At 42.2% G+C, this 24,348-nt stretch overlaps 1 protein-coding gene across 4 annotated transcripts in view; it reads right to left on the bottom strand.

Annotated features, from left to right (window-relative positions):
* Window positions 1-2,195: 2,195 nt before the first annotated feature.
* PHF20L1 (PHD finger protein 20 like 1) overlaps window positions 2,196-24,348 on the bottom strand; it is a 75,419-nt gene continuing 53,266 nt past the window's right edge. For 3 of the 4 annotated variants that reach the window (XM_045078145.1, XM_004743581.3, XM_004743584.3), the window contains 7 exons: window positions 16,663-16,827; window positions 13,220-13,401; window positions 12,154-12,253; window positions 10,595-10,790; window positions 6,823-7,189; window positions 5,424-5,586; window positions 2,196-4,059 (listed from right to left, as the gene is read on the bottom strand). In XM_045078145.1, the coding sequence (XP_044934080.1) occupies window positions 3,917-4,059; window positions 5,424-5,586; window positions 6,823-7,189; window positions 10,595-10,790; window positions 12,154-12,253; window positions 13,220-13,401; window positions 16,663-16,827 (1,316 nt within the window). In that variant the 3' untranslated portion in view covers window positions 2,196-3,916. The remainder of the gene's footprint in view (window positions 4,060-5,423; window positions 5,587-6,822; window positions 7,190-10,594; window positions 10,791-12,153; window positions 12,254-13,219; window positions 13,402-16,662; window positions 16,828-24,348) is intronic. The other variant, XM_004743583.3, reaches the window with a different exon arrangement.

The following is a 24,348-nucleotide window of genomic DNA, read 5'->3' as shown; positions in this document are numbered from 1 at the left end:
TTTATTTGCTTCATCTACCTCTCAGCACAGTTTGGGTGAAGAGCCCCCGAGCTCAGAGCGATCACCGCTAGTCCTGTGCCAGAGTGAAAACCAGAGTGGCGTAGCTGCAGAGCTCACACCAGTCCCCCAGCGCCCAGTACAGCGCTCCCGGACATTGCTCCTCTGCAGCAGGCACAAGACAGGGTACAAGAGGCAGCCTGGGATATGCAGGAGAAACTGAAGCCCCAGTAATTGCCGGGTTTTGTAGAGACACAAAGGAGAATCTTCCAGAAGAGAGAAATGTTAAGGAGGCAAGCCATGGAAATGAGCATGGTCTATCTAACAATGAGGCTTAAATGAATTTGAAAGCCGGATGGCACAGACCTGATCTGAAACAGGGAGTCACTAGCGGATTCAGAGAAGACAACTTAACAAACAAAATCAGCAAAGAAAAAACCTCTGCTGGAGGCCATGAGCTTGACCAGCACAGCCTCTGCATCTTGAACCTGCCACTTAAGTCTTCCTGAGGACTTCCTTGAGGACTTGAAAAGGACTGTTTGCCCAACTATCCACACAAGCATTAAACCAGACTCTGCAGGTAACACACCACACTGGCATAAAGCAGGCATGGGAACTCTGAACCTTCTAGCCTGGCAAGTGACCGTTTTCACGAACTACAGTGATGGCAAGGTTCAAATTTCAGGAGGCCAGTATCAACACCAGTATTAACACAGCACGATGTGATAAAAAAAACTAGAGATGGCAAAGGAGGTAAATAGCGTTTGCTCTGAGCAGGCAGCACAGGTGGGGATGGAGAGATCTGGGGAGACTGTGAGTTTCAAGCTGGGGCTCTCAGCATCATGTCACAGCAGGGAGTGAAGGTGGAGGTCCAGGGGACTGGAGGGGAAATAGGGTGCTTTGTTTCAAAGACGTGGACTATGAGTATATGAGGAAATAAATCAGTGAAAATGAGAGTGCTAGGAAACTAGGAGAGTGGCTGGGTTCCTCTAAGAGTGCACTGTCCTTGAGTTTTAGAATACGAAGTCGGGAGGACCAGGCAAGCGCATGAGGGAGTACCATTACATTGATCAGTCCCATACTCAGGCTCCCTCCCACCGGTGCTCGTTTGGTTCTGTCTGGGTAGCAGTGAAAAGGTATCAAGAAATACCCTCTCTAGTCTACTGCTGATACTTAAAGACATATATTTGTTAAGCAAGACTAAGTGGAAAGAAAACTCATCTGAAACCTCTCACAATGAACTTACTTCTCAAAAACCAATTCATACTCAAACAGGGAAAAGCGCAGCTTACTTCAAATCAAGTGTTGATATATTCTAAACAGGTTTGCGTATAAAAGTAATCTGACATTGACTGACTTTCAAAACCTAAATTAAGGGGCTCCTGGGTGGCTCAGTGGGTTGAGCCACTGCCTTCGGCTCGGGTCATGATCTCGGGGTCCTGGAATTGAGTCCCGTATCGGGCTCTCTGCTCAGCGGGGAGCCTGCTTCCTCCTCTCTCTCTCTCTGCCTGCCTCTCTGCCTACTTGTGATCTCTCTCTCTCTCTGTCAAATAAATAAATAAATAGAATCTTTAAAAAAACCCAAACACCTACATTAAAAAATTCGGACTTTCAATTCGTATACATAAAAGCAGAACAAAAATTTAGTAAGCTAAGTATTAATGGAACTTCTCATTTGCTGGCTGCTAACAAATAAACTGATTTGATCATAAGGTACTACGGAAACAATGCACAGCAATCTAACTGTGGTCACCAGGGACTGAGAAGATGAGTATTACTAGGTACAAAGGGTCTTCTGTGTATGTGACAAGAATCTAGGCAACTCCACTATTCATGGGCTAAGGATGCTATCTGCTCCACTCTGGAAAAAAAAAAAGAAAAAAAAGATACAAATTCAATGTCTGGAATTTAACGACCACAGGGAAAAGATTAGAGTCATTATTTTTAACACAAACGGAAGGTAATACAGACATTAGGACGCTTAGGCCACACATGGAAGAGAGATGCTCTTCTTTTACTTTAATATACAAATTTAAGCCAGTATCCCAACCACCTCTATTAAAGCTTTTCATTTCCCAGTAAGATCTCTGATAATGTTTGTGTATAACAAGTAAATACACAAGACTGTATCTTATGTCTGTTGATCTTTGGCACATGTGTCAAGTTGGAAAATGTCAAAAGGCAATAAAAATCTCTAATGACGGTTTTGCTCACTCTTTTAATCGTCTTCACATCAAAATATAAGGCCGCAAGAAGGCAAGCTGAAATTTTAGGATATGTGGAATAGTTTTAATAAAGAGTTTTACATACAGTACCTTACATATAGAACAGTGTGTTTGCAAATTTAAATAATATCTGAATGTACAGTGGCATGTATTCTTATCAAAGATAAATTTCAAGTTTACTGTGTATCAGTTCTAAAATGCATTTACACAGATCCCTAGAACTGATAAACAGAATGAGGCATAAAATATTCAAGTGTTATTTCATCAAATAGCCTCCTCTGAACAATCTTTTTCCCCTTTTTAAAAAAGTTTCAAAACCTGTACATACATTTTTAATTTTTAAAAAGTCTGTTAAAAGGTAACATTTCATGTTAACCACCAACTCTTATAGTCTATAGTAATAAAACTAGATATGTGCAGATATAAATATGTGTAGGCTATGTACATATGTACGTTGAGTGTTTGTTTCAAACAAGCACACACGCTCACACACACCCGCATATGGGGCACGGCGGCGGCACACAACTCACAAGAGCACTGGCGGACAGGAAGGCCTGGGCCCAAAATCCAGCAAGAGCTAACTCAGCAACTTAGTTGCCTTTGGTTTCAGAAATGTGTCCATTTGTGATCAAAGCTAAAAGTTTTGAGTGTGCATGTATTTTTTAAAAATAAAATTCATCTTCAGAAATGAAGCTTTTCCAGTATCCCACTACCAGCAGTTAAAAAATCCACAGCCACAAATTATTTCGTTATTTTTGTCACTCCTCATCCCAGCTGAGGTGATTTACAATATTTAATCTGAAGGCAAACACCAAGCATACTCAGGATCAAACTGTACGCTGATGCCTGAGTCCTGAATTCAACTGTATGTAGGACATATACAGTCTGCATGACATCTGTGTTTCTGATGGGCTGATGGCATACGCAAGACCCAGGAGCAGAACTCCCACAACATTTAGCACTCTCTCTCCAGCAGTGTCATCATCATTTGGCACACGGACTCTTCTGCAAGCCATTCTGTTTATAATGAGCTTAATGCCTGCAAGAAATTTCAATTATTTGGCATTTTTTAAATATGTAATCAAAATGAAGTCAGAATTCCACAACTGTTTTCCTCAGAAGTGAGGCTTCCACTGTCAGTTTTCTGATTACGGACATTCATTACCTAGGAAACAGCTCATGATCCCATACAAGTTTAAATACTCTAAGCCCCGGAGCAGCTGGATCACCTGCAGAGAAGACAGTTCATACGGCAACCTTATAGAACTCTCCAGAATCTCCTTGTCTCTATAGTTTTGCTTTTGGCCAAACGCTGGTTTATTACATAGATCTTTCTACTAAAAATTAGATAAGCACACCATCTTTCTTTCTACACGTATGTCGAGCTTCATGTAAAGCAACTATTGAAAAATCCTGCCAACTCAATTTCCTTGGTACAGATTATATTCAACTTCATTGATCCCTGGCATATAACACATTATCAGACAGCTTGCGCATAAGCTTTTTCTAATATTAGCTTCCTTGATAGAGGTTGTTCTTCCTTTTCCTTTCCAAGGTGCCATCCTATTGATGTCACAAATCAGTAAATGACCAAACATCACTACGTTTTTTAACTATCCACTTAGCAGTCACGTGGATAATAAAAATGATCAACTGAAGAAACCCACATTCTTTTCATTAGGTTTTCACTGTTGTCATACAGAGCAAAGAGTTGCTATTTGTTGTACTTTGCCCATGTCAATTAGGAGCTGTTTGATATGGCGCTTAAGTTGGGGCAGTCTTGCGAGAGGGTCAGGTGGTTCCAACTCCCCTGTGAAATCAAGCCAGCTTTCCAGAACTAAAAGAGAAAACAGAACAAACAAATTTAAATGGCAACTGGAAGAAGTCACAAGATGGTCTACCTGGAAGGCTGGAAAAGGATGGAGACAGAGTTCACCTTCCTTTCTCCCCAAGGCCAGGAACAGACTCAAGCCAGTTCTGAGAGGCTTTGGCAGCTTTTATATTATATCGTATCCCACAAGAGCTCTAGTCCTTCTTGGTAACTTCTGTTCTTATTTTAGGTAATTTTTCCCTTCATAGGCATAAACTAATTTCATTTTGAATATCTCCTTCTACTCTCTTCTGGAATAGGAAACAGTTTCCTGTGCCTGCTGAAGCTATTATTTTAGACTTAAGTAATCTCTACTTCATTTTAAATAAAACTTAACTACTCTAACCATTCTTTTTTTAAATCAGGAAGTTCTTTTTAAGAATGGAAAGGGGGTGGCAGCTTCTCGGTGTCCTTTCCAGTCCCACTACTTTATCATTACTTTAAAAAAATGCAAGCATATTAGAAGTCTAGGCAAAATGCGGTTAGTTGATTCCACACTTTTTATTAATAATAAAGGATAGTGTCCAATGTATTTTCCCCCCGTCACATATCTACTCACAACATTACAGTAACAAAAAGCTAAATTAAACCAAATGGAAGATGTTTTTGAAATGGGTTTTCTTTTCCTCTTTCCTCAGGGAAAAACAAAGCAGTAAGAGCTCTACCTTACTGTAGGGTGAAATTAAGAAAAAAGACGGGGGGGTTACAATCTTATGTATGACGTTAGGAAAAAACCCATTGGATTAGGAATCAGTTACTTCTTACTCAATTTTCTCAACTATAAAATGGGGATAGTATCTTTCCTGTCCACTCCTCAGCGTCCTATGTAATAAAGTGAAAAATATAAAAGAAAAGCATTTGAAAACGTGTGTGCAAACTTCGGTTTTACCTACTTGAGCTTGTGGGGGTTTCTTGTTGTTGTTGATTTTACTTCCTACTGACCACAGTGAGAGCAAAGATACAAAATGTTTCGCCTCATATTTTAAATATGCTTAAGGCCCTTATACTGACTTCCAAAGAAAACACAGTTCAATGAAACTAATAAATATTCCATATGTTCTCTATATTGCACCCGGTATTTAATTAACATCCACCTTTAAAAAAAAAATGAGATAATATCCAATCGTATTGTTTTCAGCCTGAAAGACCCCAACCCCCAGCTGTACTGAATGCGGCGTGAAGGAAGACAGGCCATCAGTAGGGACAGCACCTACGGAGCACCTACGGTTCTCAGCCCGTAACTTAAAACACTTCACACAACGTCGCCACAACAATAATAAATACACTCTGCAGACGGTAGCCACTGTATTTTAGTTCTTTCTTAAAATTACCATCAACTTCTTTCTCTATTAGATCCATCCTGCTGGTGACTTCGTTCTGCATGTTCTCGATGTGCGTAAGGAGATTGAGCTGCCACTGAAGATGTGAGTCTCCTGGGTCTTCAGTGCCCTTTTTATCATTATAAATAAATACCGTACTCCTCTCAGCCGGATTCTTCTCCAAAGAACCATTAGGAAAAAACAAAATTAGGTGAAATGTAATGTCATAACAGGAAAGATACACCAAACACCTCATTACTACAACGATCAGTGAAATCCAATCAGACTCTTAGATTATTTTTAAAGGAAGTGCCAGCGCATAATTAAATTATGTGATGGCCCTTAAAAGAGCAGATATGCTTGCCATGTCTCTCCACAAAGCCTAGCACGGGGCTCCATGGAGAGCATTCAACAAGACGTGCTAAAGAAATAAGTTGCTAATTACACTCTGTAGCGAGAAACCCCAGCTCATCTAGACTAACCCCTTCCTCAATGAATCTAAGCTAATGACATAAGTGGAGTGAAGGCAGAGAGCAATGATGGAAAAATCATGAGGGCTGACAAAGGCCAGTTTAAAGTCTCATTACCCGTAGACTATAATTAACTCTTGCAGTTAAATCGGTGAGGCATGAGAGAGATAAAAATCTTTTAAAAGCTTAAGAATTGCAAAATGCTTTCCACATACACAAAAAATCTGAACTCGACTCACCAGAAAGAATTTATTTCATAAAAGGGACAGTAATTTGACTAAATCATCTGCCACAAATATCATGAACTAGAGGCTTCCCAAATGTATTTGTTTACAGTGATTTCTTGATAAAACAAGGCCAGAAAAATAAAGACCTAATTTTAAAGTGGCATTACTAGCTGAAAAATCAATGAAAAAAGAAGAAACTATTTCTAAGACAATCTCTATGAATAGTAAAAAATTCACAGAAATTCAATGGACACAGAGCTGTAAGAATTCAGTTTATCGCATAATGCAATTGATATGCATATGTAAGTACACTAAAATTTTAAAAAGACTGGAATGCCACCTTTTATCTGAAACACATATTGTATTAATATAAACACACCCACAAACACTTACACGGTCTCACACACAGACATCTTCATTTGGAAAAAAAATATGTCTCATAGTTTTTGGAGATATCTAAGCGTGCTTATAACAACTGAAACTTTGATTAGGGCGAACGTTTACTGAATTACTACAACTCTGAATTAGGGGATAATTCAATGTTCAAATAGCCAGTGTTTTCTAATAGAGAAAGCAAATATCTTTACCCAACAAGGTATTCGTGAACTTGGAAATGTAAGCCTAGTTTTACTAGGAATTCAGTATGTTTTATTTTATAAAACTGTCCTATGGTTTATCATATTTTCCAAGCCAAAACAAAGGAACTAGTTATACCTTTCCAGGCATTCCATCTTCTCTGACTGAGTAGCGTGAACGGGTTTTATCTTTTGTTTGGAATTCTCGTTCTTCTTCAGAACTACTAACATCATCATCATCTGAGCTCCCAGGGTCTACAAGAGACTTGCAGTCTTGACCAAAATGTTGTGGCTTTTGGTAACTGTGCTCACTTGTTATGTACGTTCCTTCCATTTTTAGGGGCAAACGAGGTGGTTCTTTATGGTTCTGTATGTGGTATTTCTTTTCCTCTATATTAACTGTGTCTGGCACTGCTAGTTTCTTCTCTATCCCAGCAATTCCTTGATCTTGGTCTTTTCGCTTCCCAGAATAAGCCCAGAGATGAAGGTCAGGATGATGTTTATTCCTTAAAGCAAAGTTGTAGAAAAGAGCAGTTCAGGGGCAGGGGGGAAACAAGTTTAGTGCCATAATAAATTTCAGAAAGTAAAGCTGATACAGATAACCGCTGGTTGTCCGTGTGTGCTGTACAGAGAGTGTGCAGACTCAGGCAAACTGGTCTCCACTTCTCTGCGGAAGACCCAGACTCACTGAGGGAACCAGGCTAGAAGGAGGGCAGGGGTTCAAGACCAAAGCAGAGGTATTCTTTAGGGTAACTTGTCCCAGGACTTAATCCAAAGTTTGAATTCTTTTTTGCAGAATAGAATTTTATAGAAATAATACTCAGGTAGAAAAGCAATGACGAGGGACCCCTGAGTGGTTCAGTGGGTTAAGCATCTGCCTTTGGGTCAGGTCATGATCTCAGGGTCCTGCTCAGCACGGAGTCTATTTCTCCCTCTCCCTCAGCAAACCCCACCTCAGCTCGTGCTCATTCTCTCTTAAATAAATAAAATCTTTAAGAAGGGCAACAATAGATGTAGTTCTGTCCACAGCTCACATCATCACTTGATTGATGCCCTTCTTTTCCTACCGACGTTTCACCATATTTTTTTAAACTGCACAACACAAAAAACTTGCATATGACAATAGTTTAAAATCTTCATTCAGTCAAAAAGTGATACTTGCTCATGACAAAAAAATCCAGGCAATAAACGCATACAAAGTAAAAACCTCCCTACCATGGCAATCATAAAAAAATGAGGTATTATCTTTCAGATGTTTTCTATACATATAAAATTATTTTTTTTTAAGATTTTATTTATTTATTTATTTAACAGACAGAGATCACAACTAGGCAGAGAAGCAGGCAGAGAGAGAGAGAGGAGGAAGCAGGCTCCTCGCTGAGCAGAGAGCCCGATGCGGGGCTCGATCCCAGGACCCTGGGATCATGACCTGAGCCGAAGACAGAGGCTTTTTACCCACTGAGCCACCCAGACGCCCCTAAAATTATTTTTTTAAATGGAGAAGTATATACTTTCTCTTTTTATTCAAATGGGGCTCTCAGTTTGCCTTCCTCATAGACAACATATCTGGGCATCTTGCCCCCTCAGTGCACAGATGTTTCCCCCACTTTTACTCTAGAGCTCAACAGTATCCATGTACCCCCGTCTAGGCTCACCAGCCCATTCCTACCTACAGACGTGTGTGCGTGTTCGTGTGCTCTCTGCACACGAGTGGGGAAATTTCAGTCAGATACGGAGCTGCTGGATAGTGGGCACACACTTTAAATGTGATAAATGTCCAAGCGGCCTCCAAAGAGGTTGCAGTGATTAGCCCTCACCCACAGTCTATGATAATGCCCTCCTATCGCTAATTCTAGTCATTAAAATTCTGCAGTGAGTGAAACCACAATTCTTCAATCAGAATCGATAAGAAAGGGAAATACTCAGGAAGCATAAACCTTTCAGAAACCTCAATGTTTGTGAATTAATTATTTCTAGGTTAGACAAACACCCAGGGGCCAACTTTAGTTTTCTTCTAGTAGTACCCAAGTATTGTTCTAAAATTACACATTTTATCTTTTGGACCTCTAATTTAGTATCAGAAAATACTAAAATTCTCTTATAGTAAAGGCACAGCAGAAAGTTGGCTTTGTACTCTGTCTAATGGACCCTGTCTTGCTCTGTCACTGAGCTTAGACAAGTACCTCTATCTCTGACTATCCATCTATCAAATGAGAGGAGATCTATTTTTCAGGCTTATTTTAAGGATTAAATGAAATCTGATACTACAGCACTAATTTCTGGCATGAAGTAGACTTTCTTTTTAATAGGTTAGCTCTTCCCTCAAGTTTTAGCATCCATATGCCCTTTTTAAAAAGAAATCCATATGACATACAACAGAAGCAAATCACATTCAACAGTCACCGAATACTTAGATGTATACTAGGGACTGGCAACAAGATGACGGTGTAGTGAGGAGAGGTGGACATGAAAAAACAAAGTGCACAGAAGTGCCGACCTCAGTATGTAAGGAGTTTGCCAAGAAGGGTGAGTGATCAGCCCTGGTCGGGCAGGTATCATGAAGAGGCACCTGCTAAAAAGACTAGCTGTAGAAGGTTCGAAGTGTTAGTAAAGGCCTGTAACTATGATAAAGCAGGCTTCACTCAGGGATTATGGTTTGGCAGAGCTGCAGTGTCGGGGGAGAACAAGTGGGACAGGGAAGGCACCGCAAGCAAACAACAGAATCCACGTCAGGGAAGCACTCCGCGTGCATGCTGCGGAGCCGGGAAGGCACTGTGGGATATGAAGCTGAAAAAGAGGCAAACTCCTATTTCTCTCTCTCTTTTTTTTTTTTTAAAGAGTTTATTTATTTGAGAGCATCAGAGAGCGCACATGCAAAACCAGCAGGGAGAGGCCCAGGGAGCGAGAGAAGCGGACGCCCCACTGAGCAGGGACACCCTGGGATCGTGACCTAAACCAAAGGCAGGTGCTTAACCGACTCACCCACCCAGGCACTTCAAAGTCCTACTTATCTTTTACTAAACTCATACTGGCAACAGTAAGGATGAACTCAAAGAGTACAAGACTGGAGCCGCAGAGAACTAAGAAGGTGTGGCACTGTGAAAAGAGCGGCCTGGGCTGGGCCAGCATGAAGAGGAGAGACACACAGAACAACGAGAAGGAATTACAACAGCCAGGTGCCCGGGCCCCCCAGGCTGAGGGGACAGCTGCACAGACAGAGGCCGAGGAGGGGGAAGGGTAAGTTTCTGGCCCAGGCAAGTGAGTCCCAAGGAAGACAGTCCTGTGAGAAACCAGTGAAGCATCCTGTTTTTATATAAAATACTGTCTTAAGAGAAGAATTCTAGGCAGGGATTAGAAGAACTGAAAACATGGGCTTCGAGAATACCTGGACATGTTACTTAGGGAGGCTCAGGCTGGGTTTGTTTGTTTTGTTTATTTTTTCTTGTTGTTGTTGTTTTAAGGGAAAAGAGTCTAGGATGACTAAAACCCATTTGGTGCAGAGTAGAGGGATGGGTTATATGACCTGCTCCCTTCAGAGTCCATCTTAAGGTCATTAAAAAATACTACATCTGGACACCATTCCTGGAGGAGCACACAAAATACCGGCTCACCAAGCAACTGTACTTAATTCTGCGCCTACGGCAATTACACAGAACAGCAGGGCAAGGACTATCATTTGCTGGACTAGCAGAGGTGGTAGTGACCTTCATCCATGCTTATTCATTCCAGGACGAAAGGCAGGAACCAGCTACTCATCCAAAAAGCTTATTAATCCTGTCTATTTTTCAAAGTTAAAATGTGTTCAAATATCTCTTCTGTCTCCCCAGTTGCTCATCTGAACCTTCCAAAGGCTGCCTGATGACCCGGAATTCAAGTGCGCGCCACCCGCCGCCCCGCGGCTCCGCACTTACTTCAGTATGCCGATCTTCAGCTGCAGCCCGTGCAGGACTTCCGTGACACCGTAGACGTCAGCAAGCAGGTGGTGTGTGGATACTATCTTTTTGGCATTGAGATGAGAGTAATTTTCTTTTAAAAACGATAACCCACACATCCTCCCGTTATCCAACCAGTCCTTATCATACCGATATTTCGCACTCCACCTCTGACCTGCAGATGAAGGTGACATTAAAATGACAAAGCTTTCCACTTACTTGGACTTCCCTCCCACTGGCATCTTACTAACACTGCCATGAGCAAGGTGAGCTCTGGCACTAAGAATAAATTCGGAAGAAGAGCAACACAGCATTCTGAGAAGCCGGCGAGCCTCCTCCGACCTCGGGGTCTCCTGCCCACTAGCGACAACACACTCCACTCAGGATGTGCTCAGACGCAGAGGATACCTGCAGAGGAACCTTGAGGGGACGGCTTTCCATTTCTGATGTGTCTGTCATCTGCCCTGTAGAAGGGCTGAGAGGGCTGGACAGAAACTAAACGGGGTACCCGTTCTCTCGCTAACATTTGTTTTGAACTGGATGAAGTAAGAGTTCGACTTAAGTGAATAAGGACCCCTCTTCAAGATCTCACAGGCTCCTGTATAATCCAACATCTTCAACGTCAATGTCTGTTAAATTAGTTGCTTATGTGTCTGTGACCCCTACTATACTATGAGATAGTGGAAAGGTATGCTTAGAATCAATCATCCTACTTCTTACCAGCATTTGGCAAATAGAAGGCATCCAATGAAGGCTGCTGAATGAACAAACAGATATCTACATTCATATAGATCTGAATCATTCTCCTGCCTCTTAATGTTTCTTTTTTTTTTTTTTTTTTTTAAAGATAGACAAGAGGAGTACTGGTAGGCTTTTATTTGGGAATATCTAGTTATCTTCTACCTGGGCAGCTGAAAGTGTACACAATATGCAAGACCTTGCTACTCAAAAGCCTCCGGCACGGAGGAAGGCACTGAACAAGGAGTGTAAAGGGACAGGTTTCCACCTCAGTTCTGCCATGTCTAGTACTCTCCTTGTGCACATGGCGTGCAACTCTCCATGGCTCAGTTGTCTCAGCAGTAAAATAAGGGGTGGACCGTGATCATCGGGAGAGCCCGTCTACTAAAATGAGCTGGATATGCAGCACAGGCAGGAACTTTTTTAATCACATCACAAGGAGTTACATTCAGAATACAGTTCCACTTAAAGAGGCACACATAAACCTATTTAGAAATCAATACACAGGGACACACGACAGGGCTAATCCTTCTCCAGGAAAATGACCTACATTAACTCTGTCCTTCGAGTAGTGGAGCAGTTATGTTAATAAAACGAGGCTAATGTTCTGGCCTCAATAATTGACACAGAAAACGAAGCTGTCACAAACAATGAAAAATATTTTAAAATTTCACCATGGAAGCAGAATTTAACTGATGAAGAAGTAACAATGTCTTATGCAGTGGGTACCCTACGTCAACAGATCTCTAGGCATAACGAGATCTTGGGCATCTTGCCACCAGCACGGGGAGGAGGCTTACCAGGAGGGTCCCTGCAGACGTAGCAGATGTACTGCTCGGGGATGCTCTCCTCCAGCAGCCCCATGCACACGCTGTGCTGCCAGCAGAGGCACTCTTCACACTGCCGAAAACACAGGAGTGCTTAGTCACAGGTCTGCTCACCAGCAAAAAAGACAAGTCCCCTTGCTTTCAGCTAGCAGTGGCCGTCTCTCGCTGCCTCCCAGAGCTCAACTCTTACTCCACACCATGATGCAAGTGCCGACAGAGGATGAATTTTATATTTCAAAGAGTCGGCTACTTCAAGAACTCCCTCTTGTTGCAGCTATTAAAATGTGCCTTGATAGATTACTTAAATCACGTAACACACACATACACAAAACTACTGCTCTCATTTACTTCCCACTAATTTGTAGGGGAAATATATCCCTAAAATAGCTTATTAAAGTGTGGACATTTTTCTTAAAAAAGACAAGTTCATAGGATTGCCTGTAGCAGTCACTTCTTCAAGTATAACCTGTGCGGTGACCCTATACTTTTGTAGTTCCCTTATTTGAGAATACCTTTGAAAAGGGTGAGAAAACATTACTCTTTATTCTTGCAACTAACATCTCCAAATCTGCTAAATGACATCACAAAATGTGGGTTATGCTCCTTTTTTCTTAAAGATACCCTTTCTACAGAGAGAGGTGGTTTGTAATGCTCAGGCCCTGTAACAATTTTTGACAAGAGAGGAAATGTTTATTTCCTCATCTGCCCACTGAAGGGCTACAAACAGGGCTACAAACCCCAAAGGGCTGATACAGTCTACCCTTCAATATATCTAGATGCTCACCCACCGAAATGGCTTCCAGAATTTTGGCTTGAAGACCTCAAACTCAACACTCTCGCAAAGGGAGAGTGATCGTTACTTCATCTGAAGAGACCTTCAAATGAAGAGACCTTCCCATCATTACTACTGGGATTTTAAACACGATAGGCAAGAGACCAGTCTTCAGTGAGACCACGAGTGACAAAAGAACACAGACGCCCTGATGTGCTTGCTGAGCACCTGAAATGATTATTTGCCACAACAGGGAAGACCGGTTACCTGGATCATGAAGCCGTTCTCCTCATCCATTTCACAAATACACCGCACAATCTCATTAAGAGCATCGTCTTCATCCTGAGATTCCTCAAAATTGGTTGAATCGAAGTCCTGATTATACTCATCCCCACTGAGAAGCAAACTCTCTGTTGAAGAATCATCTAGGAATTCCACATCGGATAAATCTAGAATATACATAAAGGTATACTCAGCGTATTTTTTCCTATGCTTGTGTCACTTTTCCAGATAGAAAGGCGCTAAAGGAAGTGATAATAAGCCATTAAGTATATAAAAAGGAAGGCCAGATATATGGGATTGGCATATGTCTCTGAACAAAGAAACAATTTTTGAAGAAATAGTTATGATTGGCTTTACATCTTAACATCTACACTATTACAAGTAACCTGGAAAGTATCCTTCGTCTTGGTGCTTATAGAGGTCATGGCTAAGGGTGGTAATAATTCAGATCTGCATAGTTTTCAAATGCTTTCACAAACATTAGTCCTTTTCATCCTCCCCAGATTCACAGCTTGTAAAAAGAATGGATTATATTCTTTACACGACAGTCAAGGCACTTTAGCAAAAAGAAGTATGCCTGCGGTCTGTAACATCAACACTGCTGTTCCTGACGGCATCAGAATCCTCAACCACCAGCGCACTAACTGTGCAGCAGGTACTATACTAAGCACTTCAAACAGAAGATCTATTACTTGCTGGAACAGCGCGGCCAGCTAACGGTCGAGCTAACTGCAGGCAGGACTACCTGACTCCAGAGCCTGTGCTCTCAATGTCACCACTGCTCCTGAAACTGTGATCACAAGTTCCCTATGTAGAGTTCTAAAATTTCACTTTGCTTAAAATATTTTAAAACTGAGTAAGTATATTCTAGAAACTAGATTTATGACCACAACATTTTTAAAGGCCAGGTTTTAGGTTTGTATTTGTACCACTGCTGATGTCAAAGATGCCAATTTAGTCCAGCCACTGAGGAAAAAGAAAAAAAGAAAAAATCGAGGCAAAACAAGGAAAAATTTATTTACAACAAAGGGAAAGAAATGACGACAGGACACTAAAGGTTTGGCAGGAGTGTGGCTGGAGAAACACGGGGGATGCCTGGTCGAAGACGTGCTGTGAGGCCCCTCAGGGAGCACCTGAGCGACAGAGGTGGCTCCTTCTGCCTCAGTGACTCGACCTCTCGTCATGGTCTGCGCCACTCCTGCACCTGCTCCTTACTCACCTCCTCTGTAGAGTGTCAACAGGCCGCAGCACTAAGGGCTCTGCATTCTGAATGCTCCACGGCCAGGGCTTAGAAGGAAGCCTGCTATACGCAGTAAGCTGCTCCAGAATGCTCCTGAAGGAGCTAAGGAGGGAGTCCATAGCCAGAGAAAATTCTCTTTCAGACAATCGGACCAGAAAGAAGTTGGCCCGATTCAAACTAAAAAAAGTCATGCTGTTTATATTTGAAATATTTCATGATTTAGTGCTTCTTTTACCAGTTTCTATTCTGATTTTTCCCGTTTTTGAATGCTTTCTTTTTGACTTATCCAAAGTTAATGTTTTACAGAAAAATAAACATTTTCTTTTCTTTAGGGTCTTAGGATATCTTGAAGAAAGTGAGGTCAGAAGAAATATTAGAGAAATACAGAAAAATTTTCAAGGAGCAAATCAATTAGGCATTATAAAATCCTTCTAATAACAAGATAAGCAGTCTTGAGAACCGAGAGGGGAAATTTCACTCATTCCTCATTTTACTATCTTAAATCCAAAACTAGTATTTTCTCTTGGGCCTTCCTGAACACAAGTTCATGATTCAAAATGGCAGACCGGAATGCGAGTGAACAGTTCCAAGCACAGCTGCAGCATACGTGTGACCTTACGTGGATGGCAATCAGAAGAGAATTCATACAACTAATATCACTGAAAGGAATTAGCATGTGTCGCACATATGTTTTCATGGCCAAATAACCAGGTTTTATGGCATTAGAATACAAACTTAACATACTGGCCAGAAACCCTAGTTTGAATAACTAATTCCCAAGCATCAAATGTTTGGCTGAATTCTAAGGACTGAGTAAATGGCCCCATGGATTCAAAGTTAAAAAGAAATGCAAATTAAAAAAAAAAAGTTCCCTCTCGTACTGAAATACCACATGGACAACAGCTCCAACCGAGAGGCCACAGGAACACCATTTTCTTGAACTACCACTGCTGTTTCCCCAGACACATTCTCTAAGTGGTGATTCCAGATCAGCATCACCCGGGAGCTCATTAGGTGTCAGGCATTGTGAGGAGGTCCAGGAAGGTGTTTTAACAAGCTTCCCAGGTAGTTCTGCTGCATGCTAACACTTGAGAACCTCTGGCCAACGCCCCACACCCTGTACCAACGCCCCTCCTTCCTCCCGGCTCAGGGCTCGGTCACACACCGGCCAGGACTGGGGACACCTGCCTTCAACGCTCTTGCCACTAAGCTCTCACACGGCTAGCTCCGACAGCACTGCCAACCAGCTAGCCTCTCCATTCTCCAGCACTCTGCATAAGGTGAGGACTTTCTGACCTTGGCGGCTCCAAAAGGAGTATCCTTATGTGACTGTCAACCCTAAGAATGACTCAGGAACTCCATCTACTCTCCCGGAAATCTCATCTGACTCTGCAGCACACCTCTGGATCGGTCGTTTCAAAGCATCACAGTGACAGCTGTCACACACATGTGGGGTGAAGAGCCACTGGCCCAAAAGGGAACAGGGGACTTGTGCTTGTTAGAAAAGGAAGAGGGAGTTTTTCCTCCCTCCCCTCTATGTTTGAAAATGTTAAATCTCCAAACTGCCTGGTGCTTATTTTAGGAGGAAGGGAAAATGGCACTTCTCTCCACAGGAGGCCAGACAGGAGTTAGGCCTGGAAGAAAGCGAGTGGTATCCGTGCAAACAAAAACACATCACCTAGGACCTACCATGCTGGGCCCTCAGAAGAAAGGTGAAGGCCGGAAGTGAGCTCAGCCGTCAGTACCCCTGGGGTTTCACATAAGATGAAGACCCCATCCCTCGCTCTAGTCTCCAGCCACTGCCATCAGGGTCTGCATGGGGAGAGTCTCCCTCCCACTGCTGGGAGCCCTGGAAGGCGAGTACACTCAAGCCGTGGCAGCCAGGACGGCTGGCAGGGCAACCTGACAGATTCTGAATCCACATGTAAAACACCCATAACCAGTACGTAGTAGACACTAGGAACTTCCTCACCAGATGTCCTATAATTAATGATAAGAGCCAATTTTACTTTTTAGAAATTTTAAAAAGTAGCTCAACTTGCAAAGGTTGAGATTTTCCTATTAGTTTCTGGGATAACTTCTTCAATAGCGTGCTCAGATAAGCCCTCACTGAATGAAGTATGTTTCCAGCTCAGTTCCCCATTTAATAATCTTAAGACTTGTTTAAGCATTACATGATTACACATACTTTCACCACTAAGATCAACTGACAAAATTGCCCTCGGGTACTGATATGTTGTATTTTTCTCCGTAAACATGCTTCGCAGAGCCAGAGAACTCCCAGAAGATCGAGTTAGTGGAGAAGAGCACCTTTCCAGAAATTCTAGAGAACTGTCTTCATAGTCTGAATAGTCTGTAACATAAGATACATAAAGAAATATTAATAAAGCATCAGGGCATCAGGAAGAGTCACTATAAAAATTAACAAGAAAGTTAAGTTTTACAAGACATAAAATAACCATGCCACCAGCGAGATCGTGGAGTATCCAATCAACTGGGCTGGGGGAGAACAGCCGGGACCCGTACCCCCAGGCAATACACACAGACCACCAGGGAGCGCCACGTTCCAGCTGGTATCCATAAAGTCTTGCGAGCGAGTCCAGAAGGGAAAAATGATTATTTCTACAGATTCTCTGCATTATAATCATGGCTATGTCTACAGGAAGATGTGCAAGATGGAAATTAACTTTTTTCTTTTTGCAATTTGTAAAGAGGCACTCCTAATGTGTAGCATGTCAATTATTACACTGACAACTGATACATTTTTCAGCAAAAAATATTTCAATGAAATTATGTGGTCCTAAAAGAAATTAACCCGAGTCCAATCCTCCTCAGCTTAGCAAGAGCCATGCAGACAGAGGACAGGAAGCAGCCGCCTGCAGCTTCCAGGAGAGCTGGCTATGCTGACAGGGACAGGCAGGAGAGGGCAGGATTCGGGGTCCTGGGAAGGCTCCGGAGCCCAGGAGAGCCTGGCACACTGAAAATCTGAGACTGTGGCTATAGCACAGTGAGGGACAGAAAGAAGAAATGAGGCTAGAGTGGCAGGGGCAGGTCCGGTTATACATATGTTTTTATTTTTGAGTTTAATCCTAAACTCGGCAAAAAGGGCGTGACACAAGTCCGCTTCTGGTTTTCAAAGCCTACTGGAGCTGTGGAATGAGGAAGGGTGCAGGAAGGCGCAGGCAGGGGGCGCCACGGTCTGGCCTGGGAGAGGGCAGCCGGCTTGAAAACTGACAGGGAGACGCAGCGATCTGCAGGTCTGCAGACCACAGGTCTCTGGGGCTGGCCTGGCGTCAAAAGGGCAGTTTCCAGGCTTCTGCTTGAACTACCAAGAGGTGAAAAGAGGGCCTCTTGGTTGGGGCTGAAGAGTAAGAGGGAGGAGGAGAAACCAGACAAGGAACTGGGTCCAGAGGAAAATATTTATTTATTAAAGAATTTATTTATTTTAGAGAAAGTACAGTGGGGGGAGACATAGAGGAGTTGGGAGAGGAAGAGGGGGAATCCCTGCTGAGTGCAGGGTGCCACTCAGGGCTCAGTCCCAGGACCCTGAGATCATGACCTGATCTGAAACCAAGAGTAGGACACTCAATGGACTGAGCCACATAGGTGCCCCCAGAGGCTTTTCAAAGATGGGAGATCCTACACATCGTCTGCAAAAATCTAAAAATAAGGGGAGGCAGGGTGACAAGTGAAGGAGTTTAAGAAGAGAAAGACAACAGTTTCCATTAGCATAGAGGCAAAGCAGTTAAAGATGGACATAATAGCTAAGCACATAGTTGTAGACAGATGGGCAAGTTCTCATCTGGTGGCTTCTATTTCCTCAATGTATATGAGGCAAAGGACACCTAAGGCAGGTTAGGGAATGGAAAGAGGTGGAGGAAAGGTCAAGAGTAGGAAAGCAAGTTTCCAGAAGAGCAGTACCAGTGTAGGTGTGCACTGAGTATCCATCTAAAGTCGGTGGTTGTGGTGGACAAAACAATGGTCCCCAAAGAGGCCCACATTCTAATCCCCAAACCTATGAATGTGTTAGGTTCTGTAGCAAAGCAGAATTAAGGCTGCTAATCAGCTGACCTCAAATTTACCCTGAATTATCTGGGTGGGCCCGATGTAATCACAAGAGTCCCTAAAGACCTGAGTGGCTGTTGCTGACTTTGAAGATGGTTAGGGGGACATGAACCAAGACACAGAGAAGCCTCTAGAAGCTAGGAAAGGCAAGAACATGGATTCTACGCTAGAGCCTCCCAAAAGGAATGCAGTCCTGCTGACACCTTCACTTCCGCCCATCAAGACCCATTTTGCACTCGTGACCTTCAGAACTTTAATAAATCCAGGTTTTTTAAAGTCACTGATACGTAGTCCTATGTGGTGCCAGCAGCAACTGGACACTAACATAGCACTGACCGTACATACTACAGCACAGCCACGTCTACTGCGCACCCCTGTGCCAAGCACAATTCTAAGTGCTTTACGTGTATTAACTCCTAATCCTCCAGCTAACACAACGAGGAAGCTACAGCCGCTAGTGCCATTTCACAAGCCGAAGAACAGAGACTGAAAAGGTTGAACTGCCCAAGAAGACACAGCTTTCTTTGTAAAGTCAGCCTTCAAACACAGGGAGCCTGACTACAGAGCCTTACTCTTAACCAAAAAGCGTGACCAGTGGATTTCAATGTTTCATGTATACACAAACCGGAAAGCCTGGCAAAGCAGATTCCCAGGCCTCGCCACCAGCAGGTCAGGAGTAGGCACCCACCTGGACGCTGCAGACGCTGAGACTGCAGAGCGACCCTGGTACAACACGGGGCCACTGTGCCTCTCCTGGCCCCACAGGCTCTACACAGCTTGCCCCATGCCCTCTTACTTGGGCTCAGGCGAGGAAAGGGCATCTGCTAAATGCTAGCTGGCATCGTGTTCAGTACCTGACGAAGATTACCTGACTGAATCCTCAAGGTAAAGCTACACAGCAGAAACTATTACTACCACTTTAGACATGAGGAAACTGACATTTATACAATTTAAGTAATTTGCCAAAGGACGACGAAGTTCCACTTTGCAATGAAAATTTGAACCCAAAGCTCAGCTTTGAAAGTGGCCCTTTGATCGATGACATGTTATATTGCCTGAACATCAGAATAATGACAGAAACCTCAATTTGGTGGTTACAAATAAAACAGACTGATAGATAATCTTTCCACATGGTATTAGCAACTAAACAATACTTCTTGGCACTCTACACCACACCTGCATTCCCCATGCCAGGCCCCTCTGGCTATAGTGAACAAAGGTCCACTGCTAGCTTTAGGTTAGATCAGCTGTAATCCTCCACATAAAGCCCCTTCCTTGATCACTCCAGCTTCTCTACACTACAGACAGAACTTACTCTGTATCACTTTTGCTTCCCAATACGACATGTGCTTCTTATCGCTGTTACAATATGCTGATAAGGCTTGCCTACAAGCTCCTAGAAGGGAGTCTCTGTTTTCACCACACAATGTTCCAGATTCTCCTGGCATTTCTCATTATAGTTCTTTTAAATCTCTCCACGCCTTTTCATCTTTTCAGATACAGGAAAGATGAGAAGATAAAGCGACTGGCTCAAAGTAACCAAGTGGCTCAAAGTAACCAAGGTAAAAACTGGCAAGGATGTCACTCTTAAATCCCAACATGGCGATTTCTCCTACGGACAACCGTTAAGAAAGAACTTCCTACGCCAGCAAAGACAAGTAAAACCTGCTAACGGGAAGAACGCAGGGTCCAGCAAACACTCTCTAAGGCCCAAGAAGTAACAGAACAACAGAGCATGATGGTTCAAGTTAAAATTAAGACTGAAACCAGACTCCCTGGGTTTGAATCTGCTTTTCACCACTCACTAGCCATGTGAGCTTGGACAGCTCTACTTGTTTCAGTTCACGGTTTCTAAAATGGGTATAAGAGGCTTCACTGTAAAAAGCATTAGTTAATGGGAGGATTAAATACATCACTGTATAAAAAATGCCTACAGCACATCTAATACATAATAAGCATGGCAGGATATGCAAAATAACATTCAGTGTTAAGAAAGAATTTTTAAAGCTCCCTGGTTGTAGTAACTGTAGAATAAAATGCATATTATATTAGGAACCTCAAGTAGGAATAATGTGAATGTTTTAAAATTAAGATGTCTTTAAAATTTTAAAGTTATTTAAAACCCCCTATTTCCAGCTTTAAAGACTCCTTTTCTAATTTAATCTGGAGAAGAGTCACTTCCAAGATGAATGTAAATAACCCAGAATAAATTCTCAAATGTAATAATTAATTGCACAGATGCCTGTGATTACCCAACTCCACACCTGCTGTGTATAAAAAGCAATGCTTCGGTGCATCTTTAAGTATTAGCTAGGATTCTATTTACAAAGTTAAGATTTTTCATTTATAGGTCTGATTTTAAAATGTAAACGATATAAAGCTCTTTTCAATTAAAAAATAAAAAAATATATGAACATGTTTTTAAGGATTAATGGCTCTCTAAAAGCAGGAGTAGTGTAACTGCAGAACACAACTCTGAGGTGCCAATTTTCCTTGCAACTTTTCCTCTCGGTCTTACTAATCCAGATCACCCTCTTTCTTCCAGGACACCACCACCTCCTGCATTCTCCCCAACGCTGCCAAAATGTGACCCCCTCTTCATTTGTCCTTGGTCAGCCCCTCCCTGTTCCGTCCCCCCCCCACCCCCCCCACCCTTACACAGGGTATTAGCACACTAAGAGTCTGTGTCTGCTGGGGAGTCCTGGAATCGATCTGTTTGCTGACGTGGCAGAGGGGGGCGTGAGCAGCTCGCCCTTCCTGCCGTGAGGCGAGGCTGTCCCCGCCGCAGTACCCCAGTCCGCCAAATCCCCCTGGCCTCTGGTCACTTGGGAGTTCACCTGGCAGTATGATATGTGGTCTGAAGCTTCTCGAGTCTGCGTTACATTCCCTCCCAGGAGAGTATTCATACATCAAATGTGTTTGTGATCAGTGGTTTTTGTTTATGAAGCTCCAGAATTTCCTGACTTTAGGAAAAGTCAGGAGTCTGGGCCCCAGGGACCCGTATGTGAAAGGGCGGGGTGAGGGGAGAACACACGAGGGGCAGTGCGGGCACACGAGGGGCAGTGCGGGCACACGAGCGCACAGATATGTTCAAGACATTCTCTGGAAAGTAGTTTCAAGCATTTCAGTCCTCTGTTTGATCCTATGTCAAATGTACACTGGCAGCTTTTGGGTGAGAGAATGTAGAAACAATTAAGATATGATTTGGGGCATAGTGAGGGAATTAAAAATCTGAAGAATTTACCACTAATTACTGACTTGGAAATTTCCCAGCTGGCTTTATAGTTTTTAAAACTGGCTTTTAGGGATGCCTGGGTGGCTTAGTCAGTTAAACGTCCGCCTTTGGCTCACGTCATGATCCCAGGGTCCTGGGATGGAGCCCCACAGTGGGCTCCTTGCTCAACAGGGAGTCTGCTTCTCCCTCTCTCCGTGCCCCTCCTCCTCCTGCTCATGCTCTTTCTCTCTCTGACAAATAAAATCTTTTTAAAAATTTAAATAAAAAACCTGGTTTTTACAAGTATTTAATGAATATGAAAAAAACCCTGGGATGACATAAAGCATGTCAGTCAATACCACAAAAGACTGAGGTGCCTGTCACATAGTTGAAGAGAACCTTTCCTCACTTTTGAAGGTCCTGCTCTACCATTTTCCCATTTGAACTGATAAACTCCCCACCTCAGAGGTTACCACGTCCTGAAATTCTGCTCACCATTCTCTTGCTGTTCTTTACGCTTCTGCTACTTTTTGCTACTTTATGCTGTTGCTATGTTCCCATATAGTTTTGTATTACAACTTTTTGATCTTTACATATAAAAAATCATATTACATGCTTTCTTCAGTGATTTTTAGCTTATCATTTTGTTCCTGAGATTCCTGTGGATATAGTTCATTTATTTACATAGTGATACAGATTCCACGGAATCAGTGTGTGACTTTGATGGGTATCTGGGCTGTCAGCGCTGCTATGGCCATTCTCATAACTGCCTCCTGATGGGTCATGAGAGCCTAGTTAGGAACTGTAAGTTACATGGCGAGCACACTTGCCAATGGCCGCTTTCCATAGTAGTCAGTATTGTGTCTCCACTGCCTTAGCAACATCTGATACCATCCACCTTGTAACTTTTGCAGATAGCTGCTAGGTAATAGATGCCGACAGGTATTAAAAATTACATTAATACTGCTTCTCATAAGATTGGACATCACGTTACATATTCATCTTACCATTTACCAAAGAGATTTCCAATTCTGTGAAAATACCTGTTAAAATCTTCTGCTTATTTTCATACTAGGAAATTTTTCTTTCTATTCTAGACTTGTAAGTTCAAAACACAGTATGAATACCAATCCTTTGTCAGATGCACCTGTTGCAGTGTTTTCTGATAGTCTGTGCTGTCTTTTCACCCTCTGTATAATAGTTCCATTTTTTTTTTTCCCCTGTAAGGGAATTTCTTTTATTATTTTTTTTTTCTTTTTATCTTTTGATACCCTCACCCACTTCTCCTACCCCCACCCCCTGCTTTTGGCAACCAATATTCTGTTCTCTGTATCTATGAGGGTTTTTTTTTTTTCTCCCTTAAGATTCCACATATAAATGAGATGATAAGGTATTTGTCTTTCTCTATCTTATTTCACATAGCATGGTGACCTCAAGGTCCACCCACATTGTCACAAATGGCAAGATTTCATTCTTTACTGTGACTAATACCCCACTCTGTGTGTCTGTGTACACAAATTCTTTATCCATTCATCCATCAGTGGACACTTAGGTTGTTTCCCCAACTTGGCTACTGAGAATAACGCTACAATGAATATGAGGATGCATTTATCTCTTCAAATTAGTGTTTTTGTTTTCTTTGGAAAAATATCACATGGTAGAATTGCTGAATAAGGTTATTCCTTAATGTTTTAATGTTCTGAGGAACCTCCATACTGTTTCCCAGTGGCTGCATTCCCTCCGATATGCAGAATGGTTCTCTTTTCTCCACATCCTCACTAACACTTGTTGTCTTTTGGCAACTGCCATTCTAATAGGTGTGAGATGTTACCTCCCTGGGGTTTTGACTTGCATCTTCCTAATGATTGATGATGTTGAGTATCTTTTTATGTACATTTTAACCATGTGTACATCTTCGCTAAATGTCTATTTCAATCGTTTGCCCAGTTTTTAATTAAACTGTGTTTTTGCTATTGAGTTTTAAGAGGTTTTTAAAAATATATTTTGGGTATTAGCCCCTTATCAGACAGATAATTTGCAAACATTTTCTTCATTCAGTAGGTTGTCTTTTTCATTTTGTTGATAGTTTCCTTTGCAGTGCAGTAACTTCTCAGTATGATGTATTTCTGTTTATTTTTGTTTTTGTTTTTGTATCAGATTTTTTAAAAAATCATCACCAAGACCTAGGGCAAGGAGGTTATTAACCACGTTTTCTTCTAGGAGTTTTAAGGTCTGGGATCTTCTGTTCAAGTCTTTAATCCACTTTGAGTTAACTTTTTGTTTGGTATAAGATTGTGATCAAGTTTCAATCTCTTCCATATGGCTGGCCAGTCTTCAGCACTACTTATTAAAGAATCCCCTTGCCCCACTGTATATTCTTGGCTCCACGCTCATTAAGTAATTCACCATATATGTGAGAGTTTATTTCTGGGCTATTATCTTTCATTAATCTAAGTGTCTGTTTTTATGTTAATACCATGACATTTTAATTACTGTAGCTTTATAGTATTTGAAACCAAAAAGTGCAATACCTCCAGCTTTGCTCCTTTCAAGGTTGCTCTGGCTATTTGGGGTTTTTGGTGGTTTTACAAATTT

This window comes from Mustela putorius, unplaced genomic scaffold, assembly GCF_011764305.1.
Source record: "Mustela putorius furo isolate JIRA1106 unplaced genomic scaffold, ASM1176430v1.1 tig00000228_pilon_pilon_pilon, whole genome shotgun sequence".
NCBI lineage: Eukaryota > Metazoa > Chordata > Mammalia > Carnivora > Mustelidae > Mustela > Mustela putorius.
The sequence above is the reverse complement of the archived record's forward strand: the minus strand, read 5'-3'. Positions and strand labels throughout refer to the sequence as shown.